This window comes from Marmota monax, unplaced genomic scaffold (assembly GCF_021218885.2).
Source record: "Marmota monax isolate L192 unplaced genomic scaffold, Marmota_monax_Labrador192_F-V1.1 WCK01_AAM20220418_F8-fsc00021, whole genome shotgun sequence".
In the NCBI taxonomy this organism is placed as follows: domain Eukaryota; kingdom Metazoa; phylum Chordata; class Mammalia; order Rodentia; family Sciuridae; genus Marmota; species Marmota monax.
The window spans coordinates 6,013,455-6,041,337 of NW_026695228.1; the positions used below are offsets into that span (position 1 = coordinate 6,013,455).

At 33.2% G+C, this 27,883-nt stretch overlaps 1 protein-coding gene across 2 annotated transcripts in view; it reads left to right on the plus strand.

The window, feature by feature from the left end:
* Stt3b (STT3 oligosaccharyltransferase complex catalytic subunit B) overlaps positions 1-27,883 on the plus strand; it is a 91,554-nt gene that overhangs the window by 1,917 nt on the left and 61,754 nt on the right. The window contains exon 2 of one of the 2 annotated variants that reach the window (XM_046437453.2): positions 2,419-2,563. The exons of the other annotated variant lie outside the window; for it this stretch is intronic. Coding sequence (XP_046293409.1) covers positions 2,430-2,563 — 134 coding nt within the window. The 5' untranslated portion in view covers positions 2,419-2,429. The remainder of the gene's footprint in view (positions 1-2,418; positions 2,564-27,883) is intronic. 2 annotated transcript variants of the gene reach the window in all.

A 27,883-nucleotide genomic window follows, 5' to 3' on the forward strand; every position in this document is an offset into this window, starting at 1 on the left:
GGCTAACTTATATTAAGATTGGATATGGGTTCTGCTTTTATGAAGAGAGCAATTCATACTACAACATATATTGACTATTAGAGGGGCCCACTCATGGAGAATTCAATGTAGATAAACAGTTAATTACTTTGTCATTCTGTGAGACATTTTTAATCCCATTTTAGAGGTTTTATTTTAACTCTAGTTTTCTTTTTTTACAACCTTTTTGTTATTTGAAATCACAGAAGGAATATATTGGTATGGATTATTTATGAGCCTAAGAATGTCCGCAAAACCTCACTAACTAGACACAGCATACTTCGGTAGTCTTAGCTTTGAAACACTTACGCAAATTAGATAAAATGAAATTAGAACCAGAAAATGAAAACTTCTGGTATTACTGAACAATTTGAAAAGAGAAAGTTATGTCTTTTCAGATTAAAGCAGAAGTGCATGGTTGATCAAACATGTTGGCTAACAAAAGTTGTAACTAGTATTTCCAGAGAGTAATTTTTAAATATTTTCAGAGTAACATTTTTACAAGGAAGCCTGAGAACTATTTAAGAGGAACTCTGAAGCTGAAATTGTTTTGCAGACAGATTTCACAACTGAATGATGAGATGATTTTTATCATTTTTTTCCTTATTTTGCAGGAAGATTAGAAATCTATACCATCAGCCAAAGTTTACTACTAAAATTGAATTATGTAATCATGGATAGCCTTATTAGATTACTTTACAAAGTGCTTAAATACTACTTTAGAAAAAAAAAGGAATAAGGATTAAAAGTTGCTGTCTTTCTCTTGTTTCAAGAATGTTTTCAAGGCATAATCCTTTTTCATTAACATAAAAACCTGTATTGCTTGTATTTTTTTCTATGTATTTTCTTATTCATCTTTTAGTAAGTGGTTAGTTCATATCCACTAATCAAAAAGTACATACATCTTTTCAGTCTTAAAGACCTGCTTAATTTAGGTATTCTGCTTACTAAGAGAATTTTAGTATTCATGTTTATTATATTCTTGATGAAATGTTTATGCTTATAATGTTAGATCATTCTTATTAGTGGTAAACCAATATATGTAGTAATTGAATTGTCTCTATACTTTTTGTGAATGAAAATTTGTTTGTCAGTATGACTCACCTATAATGGCTAATTCAGGTGTCTTAATGAGAGAACCAGGTTTCCAATAAAAATTAAAAAAAAAACCCTAAAACCCTTGTCTGCCCACTTTGATTTTTCTTTTCATATCTTTTGAAGATCTCAAATAGGCATGTTATTCTTTATTTTGTCTCATTTTTGTCATCATTCTTGTTGGGGAGAAAATGCAAAGAGGGGATTGTATAGATTACCTGTTTGGATTTTAAAGCAGCTTTTCTCTAAAGCTACTAATAACCCCAACATTTTAACAGGTCTTCAGTCTAACCACTCTAGTGACCACTCTAGTGTTATATTACTAGCTTGGAGTTGCTTGTCATATAGCAATGGCATGAACTTTTCATAATATTTAAATGTTCCTTTGAGAATGTATATGTAAACCAATTTATTTTGGCCTGCCCACATCTTCCTCAACCCCTTTTTCCAAGTCTGGTTTCATTTCTGAAGTCTTTAGTGAACTTATTCTCTGCAAGTTGTTTCTATAAATTTTACAGTAGTACTTAAATTTTGTGAAACTCAAGAGTTAGCTACCAAAAGTGACTTGTTGACACAGTTATACTTGTTTTTTAACTTTGTCACCCAAGTTATTTTATAAATCTTAAATAATGCATACTTATTGAATTAAAGTACATTGCATTTTTCTAGAACTTGGCAACATTTTTGGTTACAATTTCCTCCCCTCTTCAGTAATTTTGCTTCCTTCTCAGTTGGTCATGAGGAATCAGTTTGAGATTATGTTGTCTTCAGGTACCATAAATTTGGTTGATGAACTAATTTAAATAGCACCTAACTATCTTCTTTTTATCTGGAGCAAATTGTTTTTTATTATTGACAATTCAGGTTTAGTTTCTGCATATTTTTATTGTAACTATTCATGCTTGTACATTAAATACCTAGATCCTTTCCCACAGTCGTTATCTTGTTAAACTGTGGTAGCTTTTTCCACAGAAGCAATGTAAAAACTCCCTGTGTCAGGAAAGCTACCCTGTTCTTTATCTTTACAGGTTATATAGTGGGTTCTCCAGAGAGAAAGAGAATTCTCTGAACCTTAGCTTTTTGTCTGTAATAATTAAAAAGGCAGCAGATACCTTTTACAAGGCTCAAAGTTTTAGTTAAGAGTCAAAAGTTGGAATGTAAAGTTTCCATAGAAACTATGTAGAAATAGGTTAATTGGTACAAACATGTTTTCAAAGAAGTGATAAGCCTTGGAACATAAGTTGTTTGTAAATTGGGGACTACTTCCTGTACTTTGAGGTCTCCATGTTTTTCTTCACTTTGCAGATGACAATAAGATGCTATTGACCTTATTTCTGAAGAAGACAAAATGGGTAACAAAACAAGTTTTAGAAAAACGCCCCCAAATCTTAAAAAGTAATTTTGACTGTGGGATCATTAGCAACAGCAGTCCAGCTGCACTTCAAAACAGGTATATTGTCACTGATTTCATTGTAATTTAAAATATTTTCAGGCCTTGAGCTTCTGAGAACAAAGTTGCAAGTATGCATAGTGGGGAGAAGGGGAGGTGCCTTGAGTTGTTGAAATAGATGATGAGATTGGACCTTCTGCTTTCAAAAATGTTACTCCCATAAGTAGTAATCATGGATTTCATGAGGCATATAATAGGTCCTGGGGTAGTTAGGATCTATCATCAAAGACCTTCAAACCTTTTTTTAGGGTTTTTATATCTTGAGGGCTAACTTGGGTAGGACTGCAAGCTCCTTATTGCCATGAGTAGTATACATAAAGACATAAGCATTAGAAACTCAAAAGTAAGAATTTCTGTTACTGGCTCTGACCTAGTTTTTATGAATATGGGGATAACTTAGCAGCCTGATCTCCAGTTTTTGTATTCTCAAAAAGCATTATGTGTATAGGAAAATGTTAAAATTTCTCTATTGTAATATCTTAGTATTCATTAGTACACATATACTCTCAAAGAAAGATTGGAAAGGTTAATATTTCTGAATGACCAAATCACATTTTTTTCAGTTTGTTTACTTTGAAAACAGTGATTTTAGGGCTCCATAAGACTGCTGTTAACTTGAATTACAAAACCACCACAATTCAACAAACAGACTTATTTATTGCCAAATGATTGTATTATGAAAATTTTCAGACATACAGGAAAATGGAAAGATACACACCACCTAGATTCTTCAGTTAATATTTTACTTTGTTTTATTATTTCTGTTCATTGCTACTTTTAAATACTGCTTAAAGACTAGTCATGTATTGTTTACTTTGATATGAGGAATGTTATCCTTGTTCCTCAACTCCATGATGAAAATCTCTTATTTCTGGATAGCATTTGTTTTCTGTAACACTTAACCATACACGTGTATAAATATTGTTTCTATCCCTACTATCATCCATCCAGGTTTTGGTTAGTAACTTGAAGTTCAATATATATAGTCCAGGACCTGCAAATGTACTGTGTGAAACAAATTTGTATTACTGAAAGGAGAAAGAATATAAATGATTAACTTACTATTTTGTCTTCACCCCTCTGCTTTACTTGAATCTGATGGGTGATTTTTGGTTTTAAAATCACTTTTCTGAGAATTGTCCTCACCTTACTATACTTCTCTGACTATGAATAATTTCCAAGGATTCAAATATTGATGGAAATGGCTATGTAGGAGGAGCTGGGGAGGTGGTCTTAGGTGGAGGTAAGTGTTGGGACAGGTAGGAACAGTTGCTCTAGAGATTCCCATATTTTAGATAAATGTAGGTTAATTGGCATTTATAGGCTTGGTACTAGAAATGCCTAGCCACTATTAGAATTTTATGCCTTAGGAAAAATGTTTTCATATTGTCAAATGAAAGAGGTAAACATATTTTGGAATACAACTTGTGCATAAATTGTATGAATGCTTTTTATGTTGTCCAAGTTTGCTGTTTGTAGATAAATAAATCTGAAGGATTATGATTGTTACACTAATTAAATTGACCATATCACCTATAACCATTTTTTTCTTTCTGTGGAACTGGGTGTTGTAGGATAACTTAACTGTATGTTCTGAATGGTAGATCAAAGTTTTTATAGTGTTTTACAATTTGTATCTTAGAATTGAGGAGATGAGGGGGGACAGCTTTTATTTCCATAGACGAAGTATATTTTAGTTCAGTATTCTCCACAAGGAATGAAAAGAACAGGTCTGCCTGACTCCAAAGTGTGTGTTCTTTTTTACTGTACTCTTTGCCTCCAGGGCAGGCTTAAATGAAAATGTCCTCCATTTAATTTATGTTTTTCAATCAGTTTCTCTAATTTAATTCTTAACATACTGGCCTATCAAAATGCCCAGTCTTTCCTCTAGCTAACTAAGCTCACTAGTCGAATGATGGTTAATTATTTTGATTGTTTTAATATAGGGGAGAAAGGAGAGTTAATGATATTTCAAGTTATTTAACTGGAATGACCAGAAAATTTTCAGAAACAGGAGTTTTAAGGGAGTAGCTGGATTATAGGAATAGATGATTGAATCCAGTTGAATGTTGTTTTTGTTTAGATTTATTTTGTCTGTGAAAGTTCATAGTAATGAGATTGGAGGTATTAAGCCAGTCTAGCTAGCTAAAGGGATTATGAAGCAAATAATTGAACTTTCAGAGAAGACTCAGAATTCAATATCTTAATGGGTTTTTGGAGTATTTGTCAGCCACCTCTCTTTTTGCTTTCTGGAAAAGAAGCTGAAGAACAGAGGGATGAAATACTGAAGATTTAATACTGTTATAGCTTGGCTAGATTGTTTTTCATTTTCTTTGGCCTTCTGCATTAGAGTGTTTTTGAGAGGTTATTTGAAAATTGTTACTTGAGCAGGTGAAGGGAGGTTACTTTCTGTTACCATTCACTTTGCATTGACAGTTGGAAATGTTGACAATTCAAGTTTAGATATGGGAACAAATGGAACTTTTGTGTGAAATTTACTAATTTGGAATTGGTGATAGGAAAAACCATGTACCTGATTGTTTGTTGCTGGCCAGATTTGCCTTAAGAACATCAAACCAATTAACCAAATGAAGTTGGAGGAAAGGATCATGACTAGAAACTGACTTGTTAAATTATTACACCATCTTACTTGAGCAATCAACAGTAAAAATAATAAGAGTATGACAGCATTCTTATAGTCTTTGAAGTAGTCTTTGAAAATAAGTCTTAAATGTTTATATAAATGAACAAAGAAATGTGTTCTGCAAAACCTTTTATTATAGATGAAAAGGTGATTTCAGTCTTTAAAACATTTTTTTAAAATGTGGAACTATTACACATGTTGAAAAAGTATAAATCTAATATATAGTAGAAATGAACCCCACTTGACCTTTACCCAGATCAAGATCATTGCTACTCAGTGGCCCTGATGTATGCCTTCCCAATCCCCCACCTGCCAACTTTTATAGTGATTAATAAATCCTTTTTTTTTCTCATAAGTGATGAAACTTTGTGTATTGCTAAATAACATAGTTTAGTTTTGCCTATTTTTAGACTTTAGATAAATGTGGCTTTGGTGTTTCATTCTTTTTGCCCAGCATTGTTTTTGGTCAAAGAGTAGTCAAGAATATGTGGCTAAGAATTTGACTAAGCATTTTATCCACCTCAGGAGATTGTCTGCTCTTTTATAGCAGGAAGTGCTTATAAGAAAGGAAAGGGGAAGACTATACCTCTTCACTTAAGATTAAAAAATTTATCAAAGCTTAACTCTTAAGATGGAGACAACTTTGTCCCTAGATAAGCTTGACAACTATTTTTAAGGTATTACCTGACCAGAGAGAGTCAGTCTTTCAATAGATACTAAGAATGCAAGGATGAGGGAATTGAAGGTGGAGACTGTGCTTTCAAGAGACATGATAATATGAATGCACAATTACTAGTTTTAAAGCTGTGGTTTTTAATGGACATGGCAGCTCATACTTGTAGTCCTAGCTACTCAGGAGGCTGCAGTAACACATTCACTTGAACCTATGAGTTCAAGACCAGCCTGGACAGCATTGGGAGAGCTCATCTCAAAAACAAAAACTATGGCTTTTATCAGCTATTGCTTATATTGAAGTATATGTGTGTATTAAAATTGAGAGTAATTGATCGGTAATTTTTGAAATAAGGAAACTGAATACTGGAAAAGAATCTGAACTGAAGGAATTTAGGAGAACCCAAAGAACACGAGCTACTTGATGTGCTGGTATTTTTGTAGAGGATTGTTGATCCTGTTTTGTGTTTGTGATATTTGTTTATGTTGATATGGAATCTCAAATATTGTGTTTCTCGTATTGCTTTCCATGTTGCTTCCTTATGCTATTTCATGGCTACCAATTTTATTCTTCTCCATTTCATTTCCTTTATTGATTTAGTAAAAGGTATGATATTATGAAGATTCCTTCAAAAACTATCCTCAAAGGATAAAAAATTTAGTTCAAAGAACAATAAAAGGCTATCATTGGTCTCTATGTAGGAACTTGAAATCTGCTGGGATATGAGAATTTTTTTTGTGTGTTAGCAAATGTTTTAGGACATTGGAAACCTGATTCCTACAAGGTTTTCTTTTAATTAGCAGTTCTTCAATGAAACAAATATGAAAGCTTTCTAATACATTTCTATTTACTGGTCAATCATTTAGATCAAATTTGATGGTATTTTTCTATTGTGCATAAATGTAACCCTTGCTACTTGTGGATAGTTTATTTTTTGAACAAATAATGAGCTTTTATCATAGTTAATTCATTGTTAACTGAAGAAAAGTTTTAATCTAGGACTGCCTTTCTTCAAACTCTCAATGTAGTCAGCCAGGGTTTCTATAGAATTCAAACTTAAAATTTAAACCAAGTATCATAAGGGAGATGTACAACAGACTGGGGATGTAATTTTAGTGGTGGAGTATTTGCCTAGAATGTATGAAGCCCTGGGTTTACTCCTAAGCACTGCAAAAAAAAAAAAAAGATATATGTCCCTTCACCACAAAATCCCCTGTAGTACTTGCTGTGATATAATATAAATGCCTTATATTAGGTAGGCTGTATTTGGATAATGGTCCAACTTAATGATGTAAGCTATTTTTAACACCCCTAGTATTTCTCTTATATGAATTCCTCAAGCGGATATACTTTTCTGAAATAAATTAACTCTTAAGAAACATGGTAAGCATTGTTCTTTGAGGAATATCAATTTGATAATACCTTATTGGCCTTATGTGAGGAGGTAATTAGGTACAGGGGTTATTAAAACAAAATTATAAAACAAAATTACTTTGGTTAAATTTTACTTATTAATTTAATTGAATAGACTGGAGTTCTTTGGAAGACTTTTAACACCTGTAAAGTAAAAGCACTCAAGGAGACCAAGTCATAAATGACTTGGTTATTTGTTTGCCTGAATTGGTTAAGATACTGTTATGGTGATTTGAATTTTGATGCTCATTTTCCCTTGTAGTGAATAATAATAGTTTATTGTTACTGTTGCTATAACTTATTGTAATTCCTATTATAGACAAATGATTCTTTAAAGCAAGAAAGGTAATCTTCCTGCAGTATCTTACACAGTATCAGGAACTTAATGAGTGCTCATTAAATACCAAGAACAGACCCTTTCTCTTTAATAATCATATATGATTTGTTTTGGTCATCATGGTACTAGGTACAGTGAATCTTTTGTGTAATAATTAGCTCAATCTTGAATTTGACTGCTATGGCAGTAAATCATGTACAGTAACCATTATAGTCTTGCTCTTTTTTTTGTAATCCCACTTTCAATAAAATTGTTTTAATCTTATAGAAGAAGAAAGTTGAGGAAGAAAGGAGATAATAGTGTTTACAGAAGAAACGATTTATGTGTCATTGATTGCCATTAGCTGTTGGGAGGCGAATAGCTAGATGGATGGGTTAGGAAAATCTTTGTGGAAGATTTTAGTTTCATGAGTATTTCCTCAAAATTCAAATAACATGAGTTCTATCTCATGTTTTAACTAACTAGTTAGGGAACACTGAATTAGACAATAAGGATGAGTTAATATCAAAAAAACCATATGAATTATGATAGTTTCATTGTTAATTTTGAGATGGTAAATGGAAGGAGATACCAATAAAAATTAAATTTGTAAACTGACATTTTAGGAATAACAAGAATTGAATTTATTGTTGTATACATTGATAGTAGTTATAGGCAATTAATATGCAAATACAGCGATACTTTAGGAAGCCATCATAGCTCTGACTGGTCTCATTTAAACTTTAACATGAGGTTAAACAATGCTAAATAAAAACACTCTTTAGAAATGAAATAAGTTGCTTGTCTCCATTAAAGTGTCTTTGCAATGAAAATAGCTTTGTCTATGTCTAATTACTGGAAACATCATTGAATATAGTAGATCTTTTATGTTAATAAACCAAGGGTCTTTATCTCTTTTACTATGAATTGAACTCTAGAAAAATAACAGGTCAGCTCTTTAATTATAGTATAATTTCATATAATAATAGCAGTATTATCCTGTGAGTCCTAAAACTGATGGACTATACTGATCTCACAAGATGTTTTTACTTAGCAATAATATCTGATGTGGGGGAAAAAAAATCTTTATCAGTGTGCTTTCTTTAAAAAAATCTATTATATTGAGTAGTATTTGTTGAATGCATTGATACTTGAAACATGTTATATGTTCTTAGTTTTCAATATTTAATAACTTTGCTCTGTGGACATTTAGTTTCAATCCCCAAATCATTTTTACTCTAAATCAGAGCGAAAGAAGGCTTTTATTTTTATTTTATTATGCTACACAGCTATCTGGCATTTAAAGATGGAACAAGATAATGAAACTATGTGAGATAGATGAAATAGATCTTAAAACTGTGTAAAGGCCAGTCTTGTAGAAAAAATGAGCATGAGGAACAACTAAAATCTTTTAAAATAAAGATATTTTTTAAAGGTTATTAAATGAGCCAGTCACTTTATTAAAAGGCAGATCTCCCATTTAAGATAGTTTAATTATTAAAATAATTATATTTAAATAGCATCCTGTATAAATAGCCTTTATACAAAAAGTTTTCCTTTTGAAATAAAATAAAAATCATTATGTTTAGAAAGAATTTGTATAATTTAAGTAATGTTGGATATAAGTAATAACGTATCTTTTTATAAATTAAAGTATTTTAAAGTAAAGTTTGCATATGAAGTCAAATGTGTACACTTAACTACATTAAATTGTGAAGATTAAGGATAGCTGATTCTAGATGATGTGCCTAGAATGATGGAGCTGGAACCCTTATATTTAGCCCCAAGTTTTTTTAGTCTTCTCTGACATCCTTCTTCCTCAGTTTTTTGCTTCTAAATTATTCATTTGGATTAGCTAGTCAGTATCTGCCAAAACATTCCCTACCCTTTTGTTTTATTTTTTGTATGTTCTATTTTTTTATTAGTTGCACATGACATATCATACATTTGAATCAAATGGGGTATACTTTCTCATTTTTCCAGGTGTACAGGTTGCAGAATCACATTGGTTATACAGACACATATATACATAACAGCAATACTAGTGTCTATTTTATTCTGCTGCCCTTCCTATCCCCCCTTCCCCTCCCTTCACCTCCCATCACTTACCTCTACCCAATCTAATGTGACACATTTCTTTTTTTTCCCCCCCTCACATCATCATACATGTATTTTGTATAAAGATGAGGGTCTCCTTCCATCTTCCGTGCAATTCCCCTTCTCCCTCCCATTCCCTCCCACCTCTCTTCCCTATTTAGTGGTAATCTTCTCATGCTCTTCTTCTCTACCCCATTTTGAGTCACCCCCCTTTATATCAGAGAAGACATTCTGCATTTGTTTTTTAGGGATTGTCTAACTTCACTCCCTTTTGTTTTAAATAGACTGGTTACTATCAATGCTATATCTGAGAGTATGTTGAAATTGTCAAGAGTAGAATGGTTTTACCAGATTTGAGATTTTCTTGCCTGCCCCTACTTCCAAACTTTATCATGGGAATTAAGATTCTTAAGTATTGTGACCCAAATATTTTTTTCAGTATTATTTAGAATCTAGAAATTCATGGTTTAATATTTAAATGTTTGCCTTTTGTACTTAAAAAAAAAATTGTAGGCATGCATTGAGTACTGTTGAGTTGCTTTAAAGCTGAAAATGTCACAGAACAATTCTGATCTCCAAAATGCAGAGCTTTGAATAAAATGAAACAATTTTCTCTCATGTCTGAACAAACACAAGAAGATATAAATAAATTTGTAGACACTTTTCCCAATCCTCAATTAGGAAGATTTGGTTTGTAGTTTTCAATTATTGCAGTTCTATATATGAAGACACCTCAGTATAGCTTGCCTAGTGTAAAGCAGTGCTTCAGGCAGCATGACTTATTTTTATATCACTTCAAATTTCTTGGATCTAAGATTCATAGGCAGAAGTGGAAGTGATAATAGTATTTCTATTCATTGGAAAGATTCTTGACATGTGGAATACAGAGCAAGGATATTTTCTGTCAGCGGTTCTAGCCATTGCATGACCAAGGCTTTCATTCATTTTTATTTTTCCTGCCCCAGATTCTTTCATTTTTAGGTCATAAAGAATTAAGTTACCCTCTTCAAGAAGTAACCAAGTATAATGTGTTTGCTATAATAACCACTTTGATTATTATATCATATAATGTTACTCCGATAAAGTACCAATGTCAAGTAATTTGGCTAAAAATGTAAAGTGACATTCCACCACTTTGAGCAGTCTTTGCAAAACAGAGGGAAAAAATAAATCTGTTTAAAATTCAATAAACTGGGGGTAGAGGTGTGTGTAGTTTAGCAGTAGAGTGCCGTCTCATTAGCACATGTGAGGCCCTGGGTTCAATTCTTAGCTCCTCTTCCCTCATTAATGAATATATCTGTAATTCTCAAACAGGTTTTAAGATAAACATGCTAACCCCTGTGGAATAATGAATGTTATTATTTTATAGAAATTGGTAGTTTCTTTTAAAATGTTACGGATATTGAAGCTTTCATATAGTTCAATATTTCTAATTACCTCTCCCTAACACCTTTAAAAAAGGACAAAATTGATTTACTCCTTTTTGTTATTTTCTTTTTTCACTCTTTTTCTTGCTGATATTTTCTGTTTGAAAAAGGAGCAATGTCTAAGGGATTTAAACTAGCTAAGTTGGATAGCTTTTGGTTTCTGTGGAGTAAGGAATAAACTTCATGTGAGAAGAAAACTTAAAATTCCACTATTGTCATGTATGTAAGAAATAAGAAAAAATTATTTTTAGTGTTTGCCAAAATGAACTCTGCAGACCACATATCCTAGAACTTGCAGTTCAAAATTTAAATTTGGAAAAAATTTCTTGCCACATCCTTTTATATTGATTTCCAATGGGCATTTACATATTAGAGCTAAGATACTCATCAATAAACTGTTAATTTCAGTATAATATTTAGTATTTAATTTAGGAATCTTCATACTAGCTTTATTTACTTAAATTGGTATTTGTCTTAATCTGTTTTTTTGCTATTACAGAATAGTGAGAATGGGTAATTTATAAAGAAAAGGATATTTATTTCCTACATCTCTGGAGACAGGGAAGTCCGTGGTCAAGCAACCTGTATCTGGTGAAAGCCTTCTTGCTGCATTGTTATGGTGGAAGGTAGAAGGGCAAGAGAGCACACATGTGACAAAATGTACATCTTGCACATCTACCCACATATGCACACGATTGGTCTTGGTTTTATAACCAATCTACTTCCCTAATGATGACATTAATCCATTCATGAGAGCAGACCCTTCAGGACTAAACACACCTGTTAACACTGTTGCATTGAGGATTCAGTTTTTAACCCATGGATTTCCGGGACACATTTAAAACAACAGTAATCCATGCAATTCAGCTTGAGAAAGACCAATCTAGCTACTTTATTTGAAGCCTTATAATGTTAGGTGACTTTTCCAAAGTCATAGAGCTACAATTAGGACTTACAGCCTTGCAAATTTTAAATCTTTTTATTCTTTTGTTTGAATTATTGCGTTATGAATGTGAACGTTATGCATATTGTAATCAGCATTTTTTTCAAAAGAGTATCTGTTCATTTATAACATCCCTCTTGACTTGTCTTGGTGATTATTATGACACTTCAATATTCAGTAGTTTTTCAGCTTATAAGTATTCCTTCCCTTACATCTTGAAAACCAAAAATGTCCAGAGAAGGCCTGTGTATGCCTCACTTTTTTTTCCAAGTGATCACTTTATTTTGGGTTATCTTTTGTTCTTTCCACCCAGAGTAATCCCTACAGTATTGCTCATTTTGCTTTTGATTTTATTAGTTGGCCAAACCACTTTGATTATTTTATCATAGTAAATTGTATGTCAAGATATTATTACTAGGACTAGGACTGTTCCTCAGTGGAAGAGTGCTTGCCTAGCATGTGTGAGGCACTAGGTTTGATTCTCAGCACCACATATAAACAAACAAACAAATAGATAAGTCCAATGTGTGAGGCACTAGGTTTGATTCTCAGAGTCACATATAAATAAATAAATAAAAAAGTCCATCAACAACTAAAAATAAAAATTTTAAAAGATATTATTACTATAGATTATGCATATTAATTATAAATCTTACAGTATGTGTGTCCTGATTTACATATAATGTGTATATACAAAAATATAACATAATATACATATTATAATAAGAATATAATGCAAACTGTAACATAATGTGATCTGATTATTAGTGGGAAATCCTATTTACATGGTATATTATACTGCATAATTATGTTGAAAAAGATAATGTAGCAACAAATGAATGTAAATACAACATAATTATATGTAATATTTGTTGATTTTTTTTCCTATTTGAATGTGTGCCTGACAGATATATAACATACATTTAATATTATTGTTTTTTTGTATATTATGTAATATAGAAAGAAAAAAACACATGTTTGACTCTTTTGTCTAGATTTTTAAACTTTTAGCCAGTACTGGACTTAGCTGAATAATCATTGGATAGTTTTAGTTGATCAAGTATGCTATTTTATATCTAAGTTGGAATTTTTTCAGATATTTTTAGTTGCATCAAAATGGTATATCAGCCTCTTTTTTGGTGTAATTCTTTTGTTGCCAACTTCTTGTTTGTTCCATTTTCCGATTAGTTTATTAAATATCTTTTATAAAGCGGAACAAACCTTTTTTCAAATGGATACTGATGAAAATTGGTAGTTGTCAATGCCAGTTAAAGTAGAAGTTAAAAGAATTCTGTTTTTGGATAAAATTTGCTGGAAAGAAGTTTTATTCTGTGTGTTCTAATGTCTTTTTGATTTGACATATGTTTAACTTTAAGTGGGAAAATACAGAGTAGCTTTAAATAGTCTATAAGACATTTTCAACCTTTCCTATTTTGCTCAAAAGTAGAGAAACAACTACTTTGTTTATCTGGTAAGTACAGCATGCTCTCTGCTTGTAAAGAGTCCTGTTGGTTACAAGAGTATAGGTTAGTAAGAGTAGTCTTAAGACAATTGCTTATACATAAATGAGTACATTTATAGATGGTGTGGTAGTGGCCGTCTGTATATTTGTAGGTCTTTTCCGTCCTAGAGTTGACCTAGTAAAAGTGATTTAGAAAAGTTCTTTTTCACATATCAGTAATTCCTTGAAATTTGTATTGCTTTTCTGTTATTTAAATATTTACATGAATCTCTGTAATGATACTAGGCTTGAACATATCCTCATGTGAATTTCCATATTTTAAGTGTTAAAATTAGCTTTGTGTTTAATGTTACCTAGACAGTGTTCACGTGTATCCCTTGGTGAGATTAGATTTCTATTGTTTTAGTAGTCCTAGTAAAGAAGGTTATTTCCCCCCTCTGTGTACTTAATAATATAGCTGGCTAGCTTGGCTTGCTTATATTTTTGATCCTGCCACTAGATGGCAGGAATAATAAAAGGTGGATTGAAATGCCAACTCTAGCTGTTGGCCTTAGCAACTTTGTACTTTACCTTGGTTAATGCTGAGTTTGGGTATGCATGAAGTCTTTCAATTTGTAGGACTTGCTGTGTGAAAAGATCTGGTACCTTTGTATAGCTCGTGAAGGTCTAATATCAGGGTAAAGGAGAAGGAAGAGAAAACCTTTAATCCTTGAGGTAATCATTGATATTCTATCACTTTGATTTTCACTCTTTTATTGAATTATATCCTTTGTTGTATATACTTCTTTAATTTTCTGATTGTTTTGCTATATTGACATCCATAATTGGTCATTTCTTTTGGTACCTCTAGTTGTTTGCCCGCTTACTAGTTTGAATACATTTTAACCTGGACAATTTTAGTAGTTACATGGGTAAAAACTTAGCTACACTTTACAAACAAATTCTTTAAGAGTGTCTATGTAATTCTTTTTATAAGACGTATTATTTTCCACAAGAGCCTGTTTGATGATTAGCCTTTAAAGAATAGAAAGGAGTCTGGGGGCAATAGAGCACGCCTGTAATCCCAGTGGCCCAGGAGGTTGAGACAAAGCCAGCCTTAGTAAAAGTGAGACACCAAGCAACTCGGTGAGACCCTGTCTGTAAATAAAAATACAAAAAAGGGGTAGGATTGTGACTCAGTTGTTAAATGCCCATGAGGTCAATCCCCAGTACTCGGTACCCGCCCCCCTCAAAAAAAAAAAAAAAAAAACAAACAAACAAAAAAAAAAAACAGAGAGGTGGACAGAGTGTTGGGATACAGCTTCTATGATTATGTGACATTATTTTCATAAGACTTTGTAAAATAAGCAGCTATATTGGCAGGGAGTTATAGACAGTTTCTGTGATGTTCCAGCCAAAGTCATCAGGAGATTGTTGGACCCTCAGTCCTATACCCTTAAGGAAATCAATTCTGCCAGTAACCTAAGTAGACTTGGAAGTCTTAGCCTCCAGATGAGAACCCAACACTGTCGACACCTTGATTACAGCCTTATGAGACCCTAAGCAGACAATCTAGGTAAACTGTGCCTGGACCAATGAAACTATGATATGTTGTTTTAAACCACTAAGTTTGTGGTAATTTGTTATGTAAATTAACAAACCTTTCTTCCTGTCTTTGAGTGTTACTTCCTGACTTCTCTCCATCTCATGTTATCAAGAAATATTTATCAAGTACCTCTTAGGTGGCAGGTACTATGGCTACAATGGTGTGAACCCAAATAGATGTGAATTCTAATCCAGAAGGGAAAACAGACTTGTAACAAGAATGACAAATGCTGTGAAAGTCATGAGATACAAAGAGGGCATATAATAGGATTTTCAGAATTTATTCAACTTTTAAAAACTTATGCTTTCCACACTGCTTTCTGTGATGGTTAATTTTGATTGTCAATTTGACTGGATTGAAGAATATCTAGAAAATTGATACTGAGAAGTGGGGTTATTGTTGTGACTGACTGTGGTTCAGAAGCCTTTGGAATTGGCTCATGGGAATAGTTTGGAAAAGTTTAGGTGTGGAATACAGAAAGCAATAAGCAGAGCTTAAGAGTGGTTCTGATGTGGGCACAAGAGACTGATAAAAATGCAGACAGTAAAGGCCAGACTGAAGATGTTTCAGATGGAAAGGAGGACTGTGTTGGAAACTGTACAAAAGCTATCCTTGTTAAACCAAGGGCACAGAATTTGGATACATTTTGTCCATTCCATGATACTTTGTGGGAGGCTGAGTTTAAAGGTGATTGACTAGTTTATCTGGTGAATATAATTTCAAAGGCAACCCAGTATTCAGGCAGTGGCATGGATATTTCTGTCTGCTTTTTTTTTTTTTTTTTTTTTTTTTTTTGCCAGGTTTACAGCAAGAATCAGGAGTACAGATGAGAAGAGTGGAATGATTTGGAAAATTTGCAGTTTGGTCAAAAAGAAGAATGTGTAAAGATGCAGCCAAGGAGGGTGCCCTTGCTAAAGAAATTAGAGCTGTTCAGAAACCACATTTGCATAGTGACTGTAGGAAGGATGCCTGGAGGGAATCAGAAACCTGCAAGTCCATAGCTATCACTGGCTGAAGGGTTGAGTCTGTGTATGTTTCTGGGTCTTGAACTTAGTGGAGTGCTGTACCACTGAGTTTCATCCCTAGCCCTTTTTATTTTGAGCCAGTCTCACTAAGTTACCCAGGTTGGTCTGGAACTTTTGATTCACCTTTTTAAAGAAAGTCACCCCCAAAAGCCCTTCCCACCCTACACTGCCTAAGCCAACAAGGCAAAATATTCAAGGCAGCTGTGGCCAGATTAGGCCCAGACCTTGATATCATCTGCATCCATGTGATGCTGGTTTTTCAGGATGTAGAATGCAATTTACAGGAATTCCACTAATCTCCCAGGAAAGCCCAGGAGGAAAGGCCGTGTGTTGCAGATTCAGAGTACCTTGCAAGTAGTCCATGACAGGAGGATGTGTGGAGTTGTGAAAGGAAAGCTGAAGCTGCAGTGGAGAGAGACCCCAAGAAGGTAGAGGTGCCGGAAATATGGTCCATCTGCCAAGGGACGCTATACTAATAGTTGAGATTGACTTGGGTCTTGAGACTTTGTACTTGGACCTTCAAGCAGTACTATAACAGTTAAGACTTTAGGGACCCTTGGGAAAGGGCTGAGTGCATTTTGCATTGTGAGTTATCTCCCACCCCCACACTGGCAGAATGTTGTAATTTGGATTTTAGTGTTCCCTAAAGGCCCATGTGTTAAACACTCAGTCCCTGTCTTGGTGCTATTAAGACATAATGGAAATTTAAGAGAGATGGGGCCTAGTGGAAGGTCTTCCAGTTGTTGGGCACATGCCCTTGAGAGAAATGGTGGGATTTTGCCCCTTTCTCTTTCTTGCTTTGGTGCCATGAGGTAAGTAGGTTTGCTATGCCACATGTTACCACCATGATGTGCTCCTCCTTACCCCTCAGCAGAGGCCTAAAAAAATAGGTCTCACCAATCACAGACTGAAACCATCAGCCTCCTCTTTGTAAGTTGATTATCTTAGGTGTTTTGTTATAGTAACAAAGAGCTAACCACTTTTTCCCCTTTTAAAGCATATTCCTGCAATCACAAAAACTTGCTAAAGCTTTATAGTAGTAACATTATGAAAATAATGATACATGTGCATTCTTTAGCCCTTGTATCTGCTCTTTCCCTGCCTTTTTTGCTCAATAATTTATCCAGGTTTAAGTTAAATTTCAGTTGTAGAAGCCTTCCATATGGTAAGCTTTCTATGGCCTGGTCTACCCTGCTTACTAGTATCTTCAACACCCAGTGTAATATATAAGGATAAACAAAATATATAAGGATAAATAAAATCTGATATGATGGAATTGGAGTTCCTATACATTTTTGAAGGGAGTGTAAATAGTATTTATTTTGGAAAATGATTTAATATTTTTGTAAATACATGCCTATTCCATAACCTAGGAATGGAATTGGCCACAAAGTATTCACACACACACCCCCCACACCCCTAATGAAAACACATGTCCTTAAAAAGACCTTTACAAGAGTATTCATTCATATTTTGTAAGAATGTATAGCCTCCTATTATTGTCTTAACTGGAAACAACTCAAAAACCCTTCAGTAAAACTATGGATTATAGTAATAGTAAAAGGAATAAACCTCAAAAACATGTTAAGTAAAAGAAGCCAGATTCACACATATAAAAAGTAGGATTTGGACTTCAAAACATGGAAAAAAAACTGCAAATGAACAAAATAAATATATGAACAAATATTAATATGTGAAAAAAGTCAGTGTTTGAAAAAGGGAAGTGACTGGAAAGGTAAGGTGTATGTGGAGACTTTCTGGGTTGATGTTTTCAGGTGATGAGAGTGATATTATGTATACAGTTGTCAACTCATTAAATCAATATGTAAGGTCTGTTTATTTTAATGCATGTAAATTATACTTCAGATTCTTTTAAATGAGAAAGTATGAGTGAGTCATGTGTCCTTAGTACCTCATGTGTTCTGTTCTTTGCTTGATTGTATTTGCTTGTTTGTTCCTGCTACAGGATTATCAGATATTGTCAGCTCTGTGAAGTTGGGTACCAAGTTTGCCTTTGTTTCTTAATTAGAAATGTGTACTTATATGCAGAATGCCCAGGCTTATTAGTTCTGAGGTTGAAAAGTATTTGAGAATATAATTTATTCATAGCTTGATATCTATATTTTATGATTGCATTTTCAAGAAAAATATTTTCTTTATTACAGAATCTCATATTTGATGTTTTTCTTTATGGAGCTTCTTGATTTTTTTCTGAGAATTCACAAAAGACATGTAGTTAAGTATTGGTAGAGTAGTCCTGTTCCAACCATGATTAGAGATAGAATAAAGTTACATTTATAAACCAAAATTTAAAAACCAAAATTTTCTTAAATGTGATTTATTTCTTAAAACTAAATATTAATCCTAGTTCTTTTAAACTCACTTCCTGCCACCTATTCCTAATTTCTTGAGATATGTAAGAAATGGATCAGATTATTTTACTTTTTGATAGAAAAGTCCTTAAATACCAGAGCAGTTTGAAAAAGAACTAGATGGCTATATAACCATCTAATTTGCCTAATTAGTAAGATCCCTTGGTGGGTTCCCCCCCCAATGGAGATAGTATTAATTTTTATATGATATAGCGGCTAGGTCAAAAACTTGAAAAATAAGTATAGTCAGGATTTTCTAGAAACTAAAAATTGTATAACTATTGATGAAGGTAACTTGGCAGGTTTCTCAGTGCTGGTGAGTCTGATTTTTTTTTCTTTAAATAGATGCCACTGTTTATGACTTATGTTGGGAAGTCTTTTAAAAAACAATTTTGAAATTCTGCAACACTTTTATGCACACTTTTCTGGTAAGAAAATCCATATCTATCAGATTCTCAGAGATCCTCTTCCAGAAGGGTTAAACAGAGGCCTTTAACCTCTGTTTTCTGTGAGATTTTTTTTTTTTTTTTACATTGCCAGCTGCTGGTTGTGCCAACTTTTTAGAAACAACAAAACCTAAAGTTGACAAGACATTATTCCATATTGAACATTTGCCTGTACTAAAAACACTGTCAAAGTATATTTGATAGGTTTGTTGTGTCCCCTTCTTTTCTTCATTGTTTTTTACTCTTTCTGATCTTTTTGGCTGCAGAACTATAACATTTTGCTTCTGTGTTCCAAACCATTCTAGTTAACAGCTGTAAAAATGAAGAAGAAATACTCCCTTTAGCATATCTGATTTTTTAATGGAATCTTTAGTCATAATATACTTGTTCTCAATTATAATATCAATTTTATGGGGAATATGAACTTCTTGGCAAGATGTTAAGGAATGCCAGAATCTGAAACCGTGTGGCGACATGCATATCTTGTCACCTACCTGCTAACCTAATCTGCCTTAACTCTCCTATTTCTAATATTGTCATTATTCTTGGGGTGGTAGATACCCAATTTTAAAAACCCATGAAAGGGAAAAAAATAATATGATTTTTGCAAAAAGTTAGTTACGATAAACTTCATATTTTAAGAAAATTCACAATGTAGACTCACTACATTTTGATACCCATAGTCAGTTTTAGTTTAAGAACATATACCTTTAGCCAGGTGCAGTGGCACATGCCTGTAATCCAAGCGACTGAAAAGACTGAGGCAGGAAGATCAAGTTCAAAGGTATCCTTAGCAACATAGTGAGCCCCTAAGCAATTTAGCCAGAAAAATGTTTCAAAAAAATAAAAAGGGCTAGGGATATGACTCTGTGTAATGGCTCTTAGAATTTGAAATAACATTGGCTTATGGGCTTCAGAGATATATATGTGTGTGTGTGTGTGTGTGTGTGTGTATATATATATATATATATATATAAACTTCGGTAAAACAAATGTTTTTTGTATTAATAATAATTTTAACATTCAAGTCATCTAAAAAATATCCATTGTATGATAACTGTGTGCCAGGTACAGAGTGTGGGATATAAACCGTCTTTGTTGTAATGGAGCTTATTTTGCAAAAAGGGAAACAACAGAACAAAAGGATCAAGATAATGTTAGTAATAAGGCCATGAAAAAATAGAGTAATATGCTAGCTAATATCTGGGTGTACTTAACGAGTATAGTTATGAGGCTACCACTATAGATTTGAAAGTAAAAGAAAGCCTTTTGAGGTGATATTTGAGCTAAAACCAGAATTTTCAAGTTAGGCATGTGAAGATCTGGGTTAAGTGCATTCCTCCAAGTAGAAATAAGCTTAGTATGTTGAAGGAACAAAAATAATGTGCCTGTAGCCAGGATATAGTTTGAAGTGGTTGTGTTAGGATAGGATTAAGTCAGTTACTAAGATTGGTAATTGTGAAAATTAAACCCTTATTGAGATGCTTTTTTCTTTTTTAGCTTTTTATTTTTATTTATTTATTTATTTATTTATTTATTTATTTATTTATTTATTTATTGTGTGTGTGTGTATGTTTTGTTCCTTTGGTTTTGAGATGGGATCTTATTATGTTGCTCAGGTTTGTCTCCACTTCTGGACTCAAGCGATTCTCTTATCAGCCTCCCAAGTAACTAGGAGTAGCTGGTTTACAGACACATGGTACCATGCCTGGCTGCAGAGATTTTTTTTTTCCTTCTAAATAATGCAACAAAAATTCATATGTCTACAGGAGATGTTTTTCATTTCTGTATACAATACTAAGTGGTTTTGTGAGTTATATAGAGAACTGATGAAAGACTTTAGAGACCAGACCATACAGGGACCCACATAGGACCGAGAAAAGGATGTGGAGTATTCTCTGAATGAAAATTTAATTAAGCTAATTGCACTTTTTTGTTTAATTTTAATTTTTTTGTTCAATTCTCAATTGAAACCAGGTTCTTCTCCTGCTAGGCAAGTGCTATACCACCAGCTTCCAGGTACACACTGTTTATTATCCTTTACCTGAGTAATATATTTCTTTGGAAAAATGTTTACTGTACTAGACTGGGAATGTTACATATTTTACACAACTCGTAACTGCACACTAGCACTAAATCAGTAGAGTTGAGGAAAATTTTTGTTAGGTTGGATAATATACAAAATATTCTAGCAGAGCTTTAGCAAATACTTATGAAACTTACTCTATACCAGGCACTGTGCTTGTTGCTGGGGACTGGAAGATTGGTTTTTTCATATTTGCCTAGAGCCTAATCATGTGAGCTTGGTTCCTTACTTTGCTCTTTGCATGACCTCAAGCAAATGACTAAACCTCTCTGTGCTTTTGTTTCACATAATTCTTGAGAAGGAAGGATAATGCCCATCTCAGTAAGTTGTCATGATGATTAAATGAGCTAATACAAATAAAGGTAGTTAAACAGTGCATAATGTATAATAAGCACTCATTGGATATTAAATGTTGGTTTTTGTTTGTATCATTTGCTTAAGGTAAAGGAGATTCCAAGTCTCAAGGACTTTCTAATACATGGCAGAGGCAAATTGAGAGGAACCAGTAAATTAATGCTATTTAGTATATATATATATATGTGTATATATATATATATATGTATGTGTGTGTATATATATATATATATATATATATAATATTATATTTTTAAATGGTTAGTGCAAAGTGCAAAATCCAATTAGGGCTATAAAGGTGGGAGTGCTGACTTCTATCTGAAAAGATAGTTAAGATTTAGGAGTAGGTGTCTTTTGAGTTAGGTTTTGAAAGGTAGGTGTGGGAGGATATAGAAGGAATACTTGCTTTTTAGTAGTAACAAAATGGCTTATCCAATGGTATACAAGTATGGAGAAGCATTAACAGTACATGTTTAGGGAAAACTCAGAAGTTGGGAATATATGGTGAGAAAAAAGTAGGAAGGGGCCACTTCAGGATAGAGCCAGAAAAGGGAGTTTTAAAAACATAAGCACTTTACCTTATAGATTTGGGGAGACAACTGAAGGATTAGAATAGCTAACTAATAGTTCATTTTAGAGAGAAAATTCTGTTTTGTGTAGGATGTATTGGAAGTAAGAATAGAATACTGGAAGCCAGGAAGCCTGTAAAAAGACAAGTGAGCTAGATAGATAAAATAAAAGGCCTTAAATAGGGTGGAGGGAGTTTAAAAGATGATTTCATGGGACAACTGAATCTAAGATGTCTCCCAAAGAGCTGTGATAATGGTAACATTTTAACTAGAATAGAGAGCAGGGTTCATAGTGGAGGGCAAAATTTAAAATGAGTGCAGTTATAAATTACTGTTGAGCATGAGGTGCCTGTGGGCTGTTCAAATATATGGATTTAGAATCTGGAAAGGGAATTGTGTACTTGGGAGTTACATGTGTTAGTTAAAGTTCAGGGAATGGGCACCGGAAGAGAGGAGAGGTTATAGTGAAAAGAAAATGAAGAAGACCAAGTCTTGATGTCAACATATGAGTATAATCCTGAAATATTTGTGAAGTACAATAACATTATATTAGGACTATGCTATTTCTAAAGCATTCAGTAGAACAGAGAAGTCAATATTAGAAAAAAGGGCAGAAGTTAGTTTCAGGCATAGAAAACATAGTACACAAACATTGAGATGCTTGCCTTGGGTGAAGTGTGCCTCATTTGGAATTTTGGTGTTCAGGTGGTGTCCCTTAGGACAGAGCCAAGTTTTTATTTAGTTTATCATAGATCTCTAATATATGTTAAAATATTAGAAGTATAACATTTTTCTGCACTAGATTAATCAGAGATTTTTCTAATAAAGCTGATCATGTTGAAATAGGATTTCTTTAGGAAGGAATGTAAAACTCTGAAATTAGAAAAATAGAGCTTTTTCATGAAGCCAGTATCTTCTTAAAAGACGGGGCTTTTTCTTCTTGAATTTTCATTGTATGGTTTTTGCTACTATGTATGAAGAAACAAAAACTCTTTTATGGAGGACCTAGAGTAATGCTGGAAGTGGAAGAGATTCAAAGAATGAATAGAAGTCATAAGGTGTTGAAGATGGTTTTTACTGGTCAAGCAGTACTTAATAAAAGATTTCCGGCCATGTTTATAATATGTTATCTATTATCAAAGAGTTGAAATCTGAAATGCTAAAATAAGACATGTGTTGGATTTTTTGTTTCTGAAGTAACTGAAGAAAGGGCATTAACTTCAAGGCTTATAAGTTATATCTCAACAAATTTTTAACGTTTTTTTTTGTTGTTGTTGTTTATATGTATTTTAAACATATGCCAGGGGCTGGGGATGTGGCTCAAGCGGTAGCGCGCTCGCTGGCATGCATGGGGCACTGGGTTTGATCTTCAGTACCACATAAAAATAAAATAAAGATGTTGTGTTCACCGAAAACTAAACAATAAATATTTTTTAAAAATGCCAGTGTTTTTCAAATATTTAACTTTTGAACTCTTTTCAAATGAGAGTTTTATATAAAGAGCTCAGTAGATAAACAAATGTGGATTAAGTAAGATGGTATTTGTTACTTCCATTCAAAAGTGTTTATCTATTCTGGTATTCCACTCTTGTCAGAAAAGTAGTTCTAGAGGAGGTCTTTGGAATCCCTAAGGTACTGTGAACAGTCTGAGATCCACTTTTAAAGTTCATAGTACCTAGAAGGTAGTAGAAATGATTACATACCTTGATTGCTGCATTGTTTTTTATAAGAATGTGGATGATGGAATCAAAGTTTCCCAGTTTAGATCCCATCTTGGTCACTTCATTACTGTATGACTTTAGACAAGTATGATAACATATTTGTGCCTTAGGCTAATCATCTAAATAGTATCCTACCTCAGGTTTGTGTGTATGATGACGGAATGAAAAATGTTTTTATTCCAGTGCCTAACAAATATTTAAGAGTATTGATAATGACTGAAAGTAAGTAGTGTTCAAAACACATCTCATTACCACTGTCCCTCTTTTCAACTTTTCTTTTGCTTCATCACACCAATTCTCCTACTTCATGATTTCTGCACTTGCATGTTTGCCTAGCACAGCTCTTTGCCCTCTTTGGCTGCCTCCATCCTTACATATGTCTCATAGTTGATGTAAACTAGATGCCTAACAGAACATGGTATGTATTACTTGCTCAAGGAATTTTTTTAAAGAAATAAATGATTTTTACTTTGTAAAAATGAAAACAAAACAATGCTAGATATCAGCTTAAGCCAGATGTTTTAAATGGTTAGGTATCAAGATCCAGTAGAAGAAAAATACAGAGGTAGCTCTTTGTGCCTTTCCTTCCTTGTTTATACAATAGCCCTCCTTGATAAGCAAGTTAGTACCTAGTGTTTGTTTACCTAGAGAAATAATATAGCATTTGTTGGATAAGCCTTAAAACAACTCAAAATACTGTTTAAACCATTATGTTTTTGAATACAGTATTGTACCAGTCATTCTTTGTCAGAACTCAAGAACCTGTAGAGGCACATGCCATTCTAATGTTGTCAAACAAGACTTTCTGGGAGTCTTTGAAAGGTAGACTGTCAAATTGACACTGTCTTCTATCTACAGGAGACAGTCTGCACCCTCACTTGGAGTCCATGTATCTTTATTTTTAATTCAGGAGGGGGGGAAAAAGATCAAACACAAAAAAACTTTAGCTAACCTGGTTTCTTGACTCAAAGCAATTAGAACCCTGGGGTGATTCAAGGTTTTGCCTAGCCATAAGGGGACTGTGTTGACACATAGTGGTACTTGGTGTGGTATTCCACCCCTCCCCCATCTTCCCTTTTGTCCTCCCTTTTCTCTTCTACCTTTCTTTCTGTTCTTTATCACTAGCATCATTGAGCAAAGTTGCTTTCCTCCCTTTTCTTAATTTTATTTTCCTTTCTGGTTCCGATTGATTTTTTTCTTTGTCTTTCTTGGATTTGTGACTTGTGATCTTGTGAACTGAACATGTATGGATATGGGATGTGTTTGCCTTTAATCACCCCTATATTTAGCCTGCTCTTTCATTGACAGAAGGTTTCCTTTTGTTTCTTTTTTTGATTATTTCCTACTCAATCTGTTTTGTAAAGCCTAACTTCTATACTTCTGAGGTTACTTTTGTGTTCAAAGTATACTTATCTTAGATTATAGAAGAATGTAATATAGAAGTGAAGAGTATCAACTATTAAAGTTGATAAGTCATTTTAATGCTGGTGTTATGAAAAAGCAACACCTCTCACGCATCCCCTCAAAGAGCAAAGCAGAATTGATTCATTTATGTGTATGCATTTGGTAGATCATTTTAGAGAAATAATATTTGAGAAAAAAGACTGAACTGACCCTGATGATACTTAATTTTCTTCAGCACATTTATTTGAGCTAAAAGTTTCATTTAGCTATAAATTAAGAGAAACTTTTATTTCTCAGATTTTCTAGTTCAGGTTCTACTATATGCCATATTATGTTGAAGATTACCTCAGTAGTAGAGTGCTTAGGCATGAGGCCCTGGGATTAAGAACCTGGGGTATATGCTTTAGGTTAATTTTCAGGCTGAGACATATTAAAGGGCATATTATAAATAGATATTTTGCTTCAGTACATTATCATTATTGTGATATTTCTTAGGTGGTTTTTTGAGTGTACATTCAGTATTTCAGTGTGATATAAGATGAACTAAATAAATCTTAATCCAGATGTTTTAAATGGTTAGATATCAAGATCCAGTAGAAGAAAAATACAGAGGTAGCTCTTTGTGCCTTTCCTTCCTTGTTTATAAAATAGCCCTTCTTGATAAGCAAGTTAGTACCTAGTATTTGTTTACCTAGAGAAATAATGTAGCATTTGTTGGATAAGCCTTAAACCAACTCAGAACTGTTTAAACCATGATGTTTTTGAATACAGTATTGTACCAGTCATTCTTCATCAGAACTCAAGAAGTATAACCGTTTTTTGTATAAATGCAATTCTAGTATTTACTAATCTTTTCTTGCTATATTAGGAGACAGGCACTTGGAATTTTCTTGGCTTTTGTAAAGTTTGTTGGGGTGAAAAATAAACTAGAGGCTTTACAAGGATTTAGGGGGGAAAAAGTAGCTTTTAGCAAATTCTGTATTCTTTTGTTTCCTATAAGTAAAAGCAATTATAATACAGTGTATTTTAATATCTAATAAAACAATACATTTTAGAAGACAGTACAGTTTATATATATTTAGCTTCTTTATAAAAGTGAGTCTTATAATAATTCTTTGCAATATGTCTATTTCTCTTCTCAAATTAATCACTTTTTAATTCTTTCATCCCAGGTTCTTACATGTTTACTTCTTTTTGAGAAGTAGTTTAATTATTTATATGCCACTTTCAGAAATGGAAAAACAGTTTATGTGAAACTTATTTTTTCTCTTTGAGTAAGTCTTTCTTTCATACATTATTGGAATTGCAGGTTGGCTTTGCATATATAATAATTATCAACTTTTGTCACATACTTGATAATAAATTCTTTTATTATAGTTAAAATACTTAAAGTTGCTCTGATCACATTAGCAAAAGGAAGGTTATGATAATGTTATTGGACTCTTTTTACTACTATGTTTCTCTTTTTTTAATTTTAGTATTTACTTTGGCTGCTAACTTTTAATGTCATTTTTGAGCCAACTCACCTAGTTTTACTTGGGGAAAACTTATAATTTGTGGGTGGGGGGAGTCTGTGTGTATATGAAATTTCCCATAATAAAAACTTTACACATATGTATGTAGTTTTTATTGTGTTTTGCTTTTTGTGTGCCAAAGATCAAACTCTAGGGCCTTGTGCTTGCTAGGAAAATGCTCTACCATTGAGCTATATCCCTAGCCATGTATATACTTATTAAATTCTATAAGTTTTATATATACATACATGTCTATTAGATATATACATGCACATATCCGGTTTTCTTGGAAAAGTTCAATTGTACAGGAAAGTAGAGCTAATGTTACAGCGACCCTTTATGTATATATCACCCAGCTCCAATGATTATAAATATATGGTCTTATGTATAACACTTTCCCCCAACTATTTAAATAATTTTTAAAAATATGTGACTTGGGGGCTCAAGTGGTAGAGTGCTTGCCTAGCATGGGCGGGACTCGGGTTCGATCCTCATCACCACATAAAAATGAAGGCATTGTGTTGTGTCCATTTACACCTAAAAAATTAATATTAAAAAAAATATGTGATTTGGACATGCCAAAATGAAAAACTACTTTCGTGCACAGTTGCTTTAGTTTTTGAAGAAGGGAATAGAATACAAAAATTTAAGGTTTGTTAATAAGTAAATGTGCCAAGAAGGAATCATACAATAAACATTACTTGGGTGTGGTGATACATGCTTGTAATCCCAGCGATTTGGGAGCCTGAGGTAGAAGGATGGCAAATTCTAGGCCATCCTCAGCAACTTAGCAAGACTCTGTCTCAAAATAGAAAGGGCTGGGGTAGCTCATTGGTAGAGCACTCAAGTGTGAGGCATTGTGTGTTCAATCCCCAGTACTGAAAAATAAACAAAATTAAATAAACATTAATTGAATCTTATGAGGGAAGTGCTGGGAACTATGAGATACCTCCAGAGTACAAAAATCACTAAGAAGATATTCCACTGTGAGGTAAACCTAGAATAGAGGTTCCCACATGATGTTTTGAAAGCACAAATTAACGTGGACTTGCAGAAGCTGGGTAGAATAAAATATTAGAGAAAGCATCTTTATGAATAATTATAAGCTTCAGGTATGAGATGATTGCATGAAATGGGGAGAATAAAATACATGGTTTTGGCAGGTTTCTAGATAGGCAAAACAAAGATCTGAGAAAAAAGACTATGCTAAAATTGCTCAAAAGAGGGTATGATTAAAACATACATTCCATTTTTCATTATTTTCTGTAG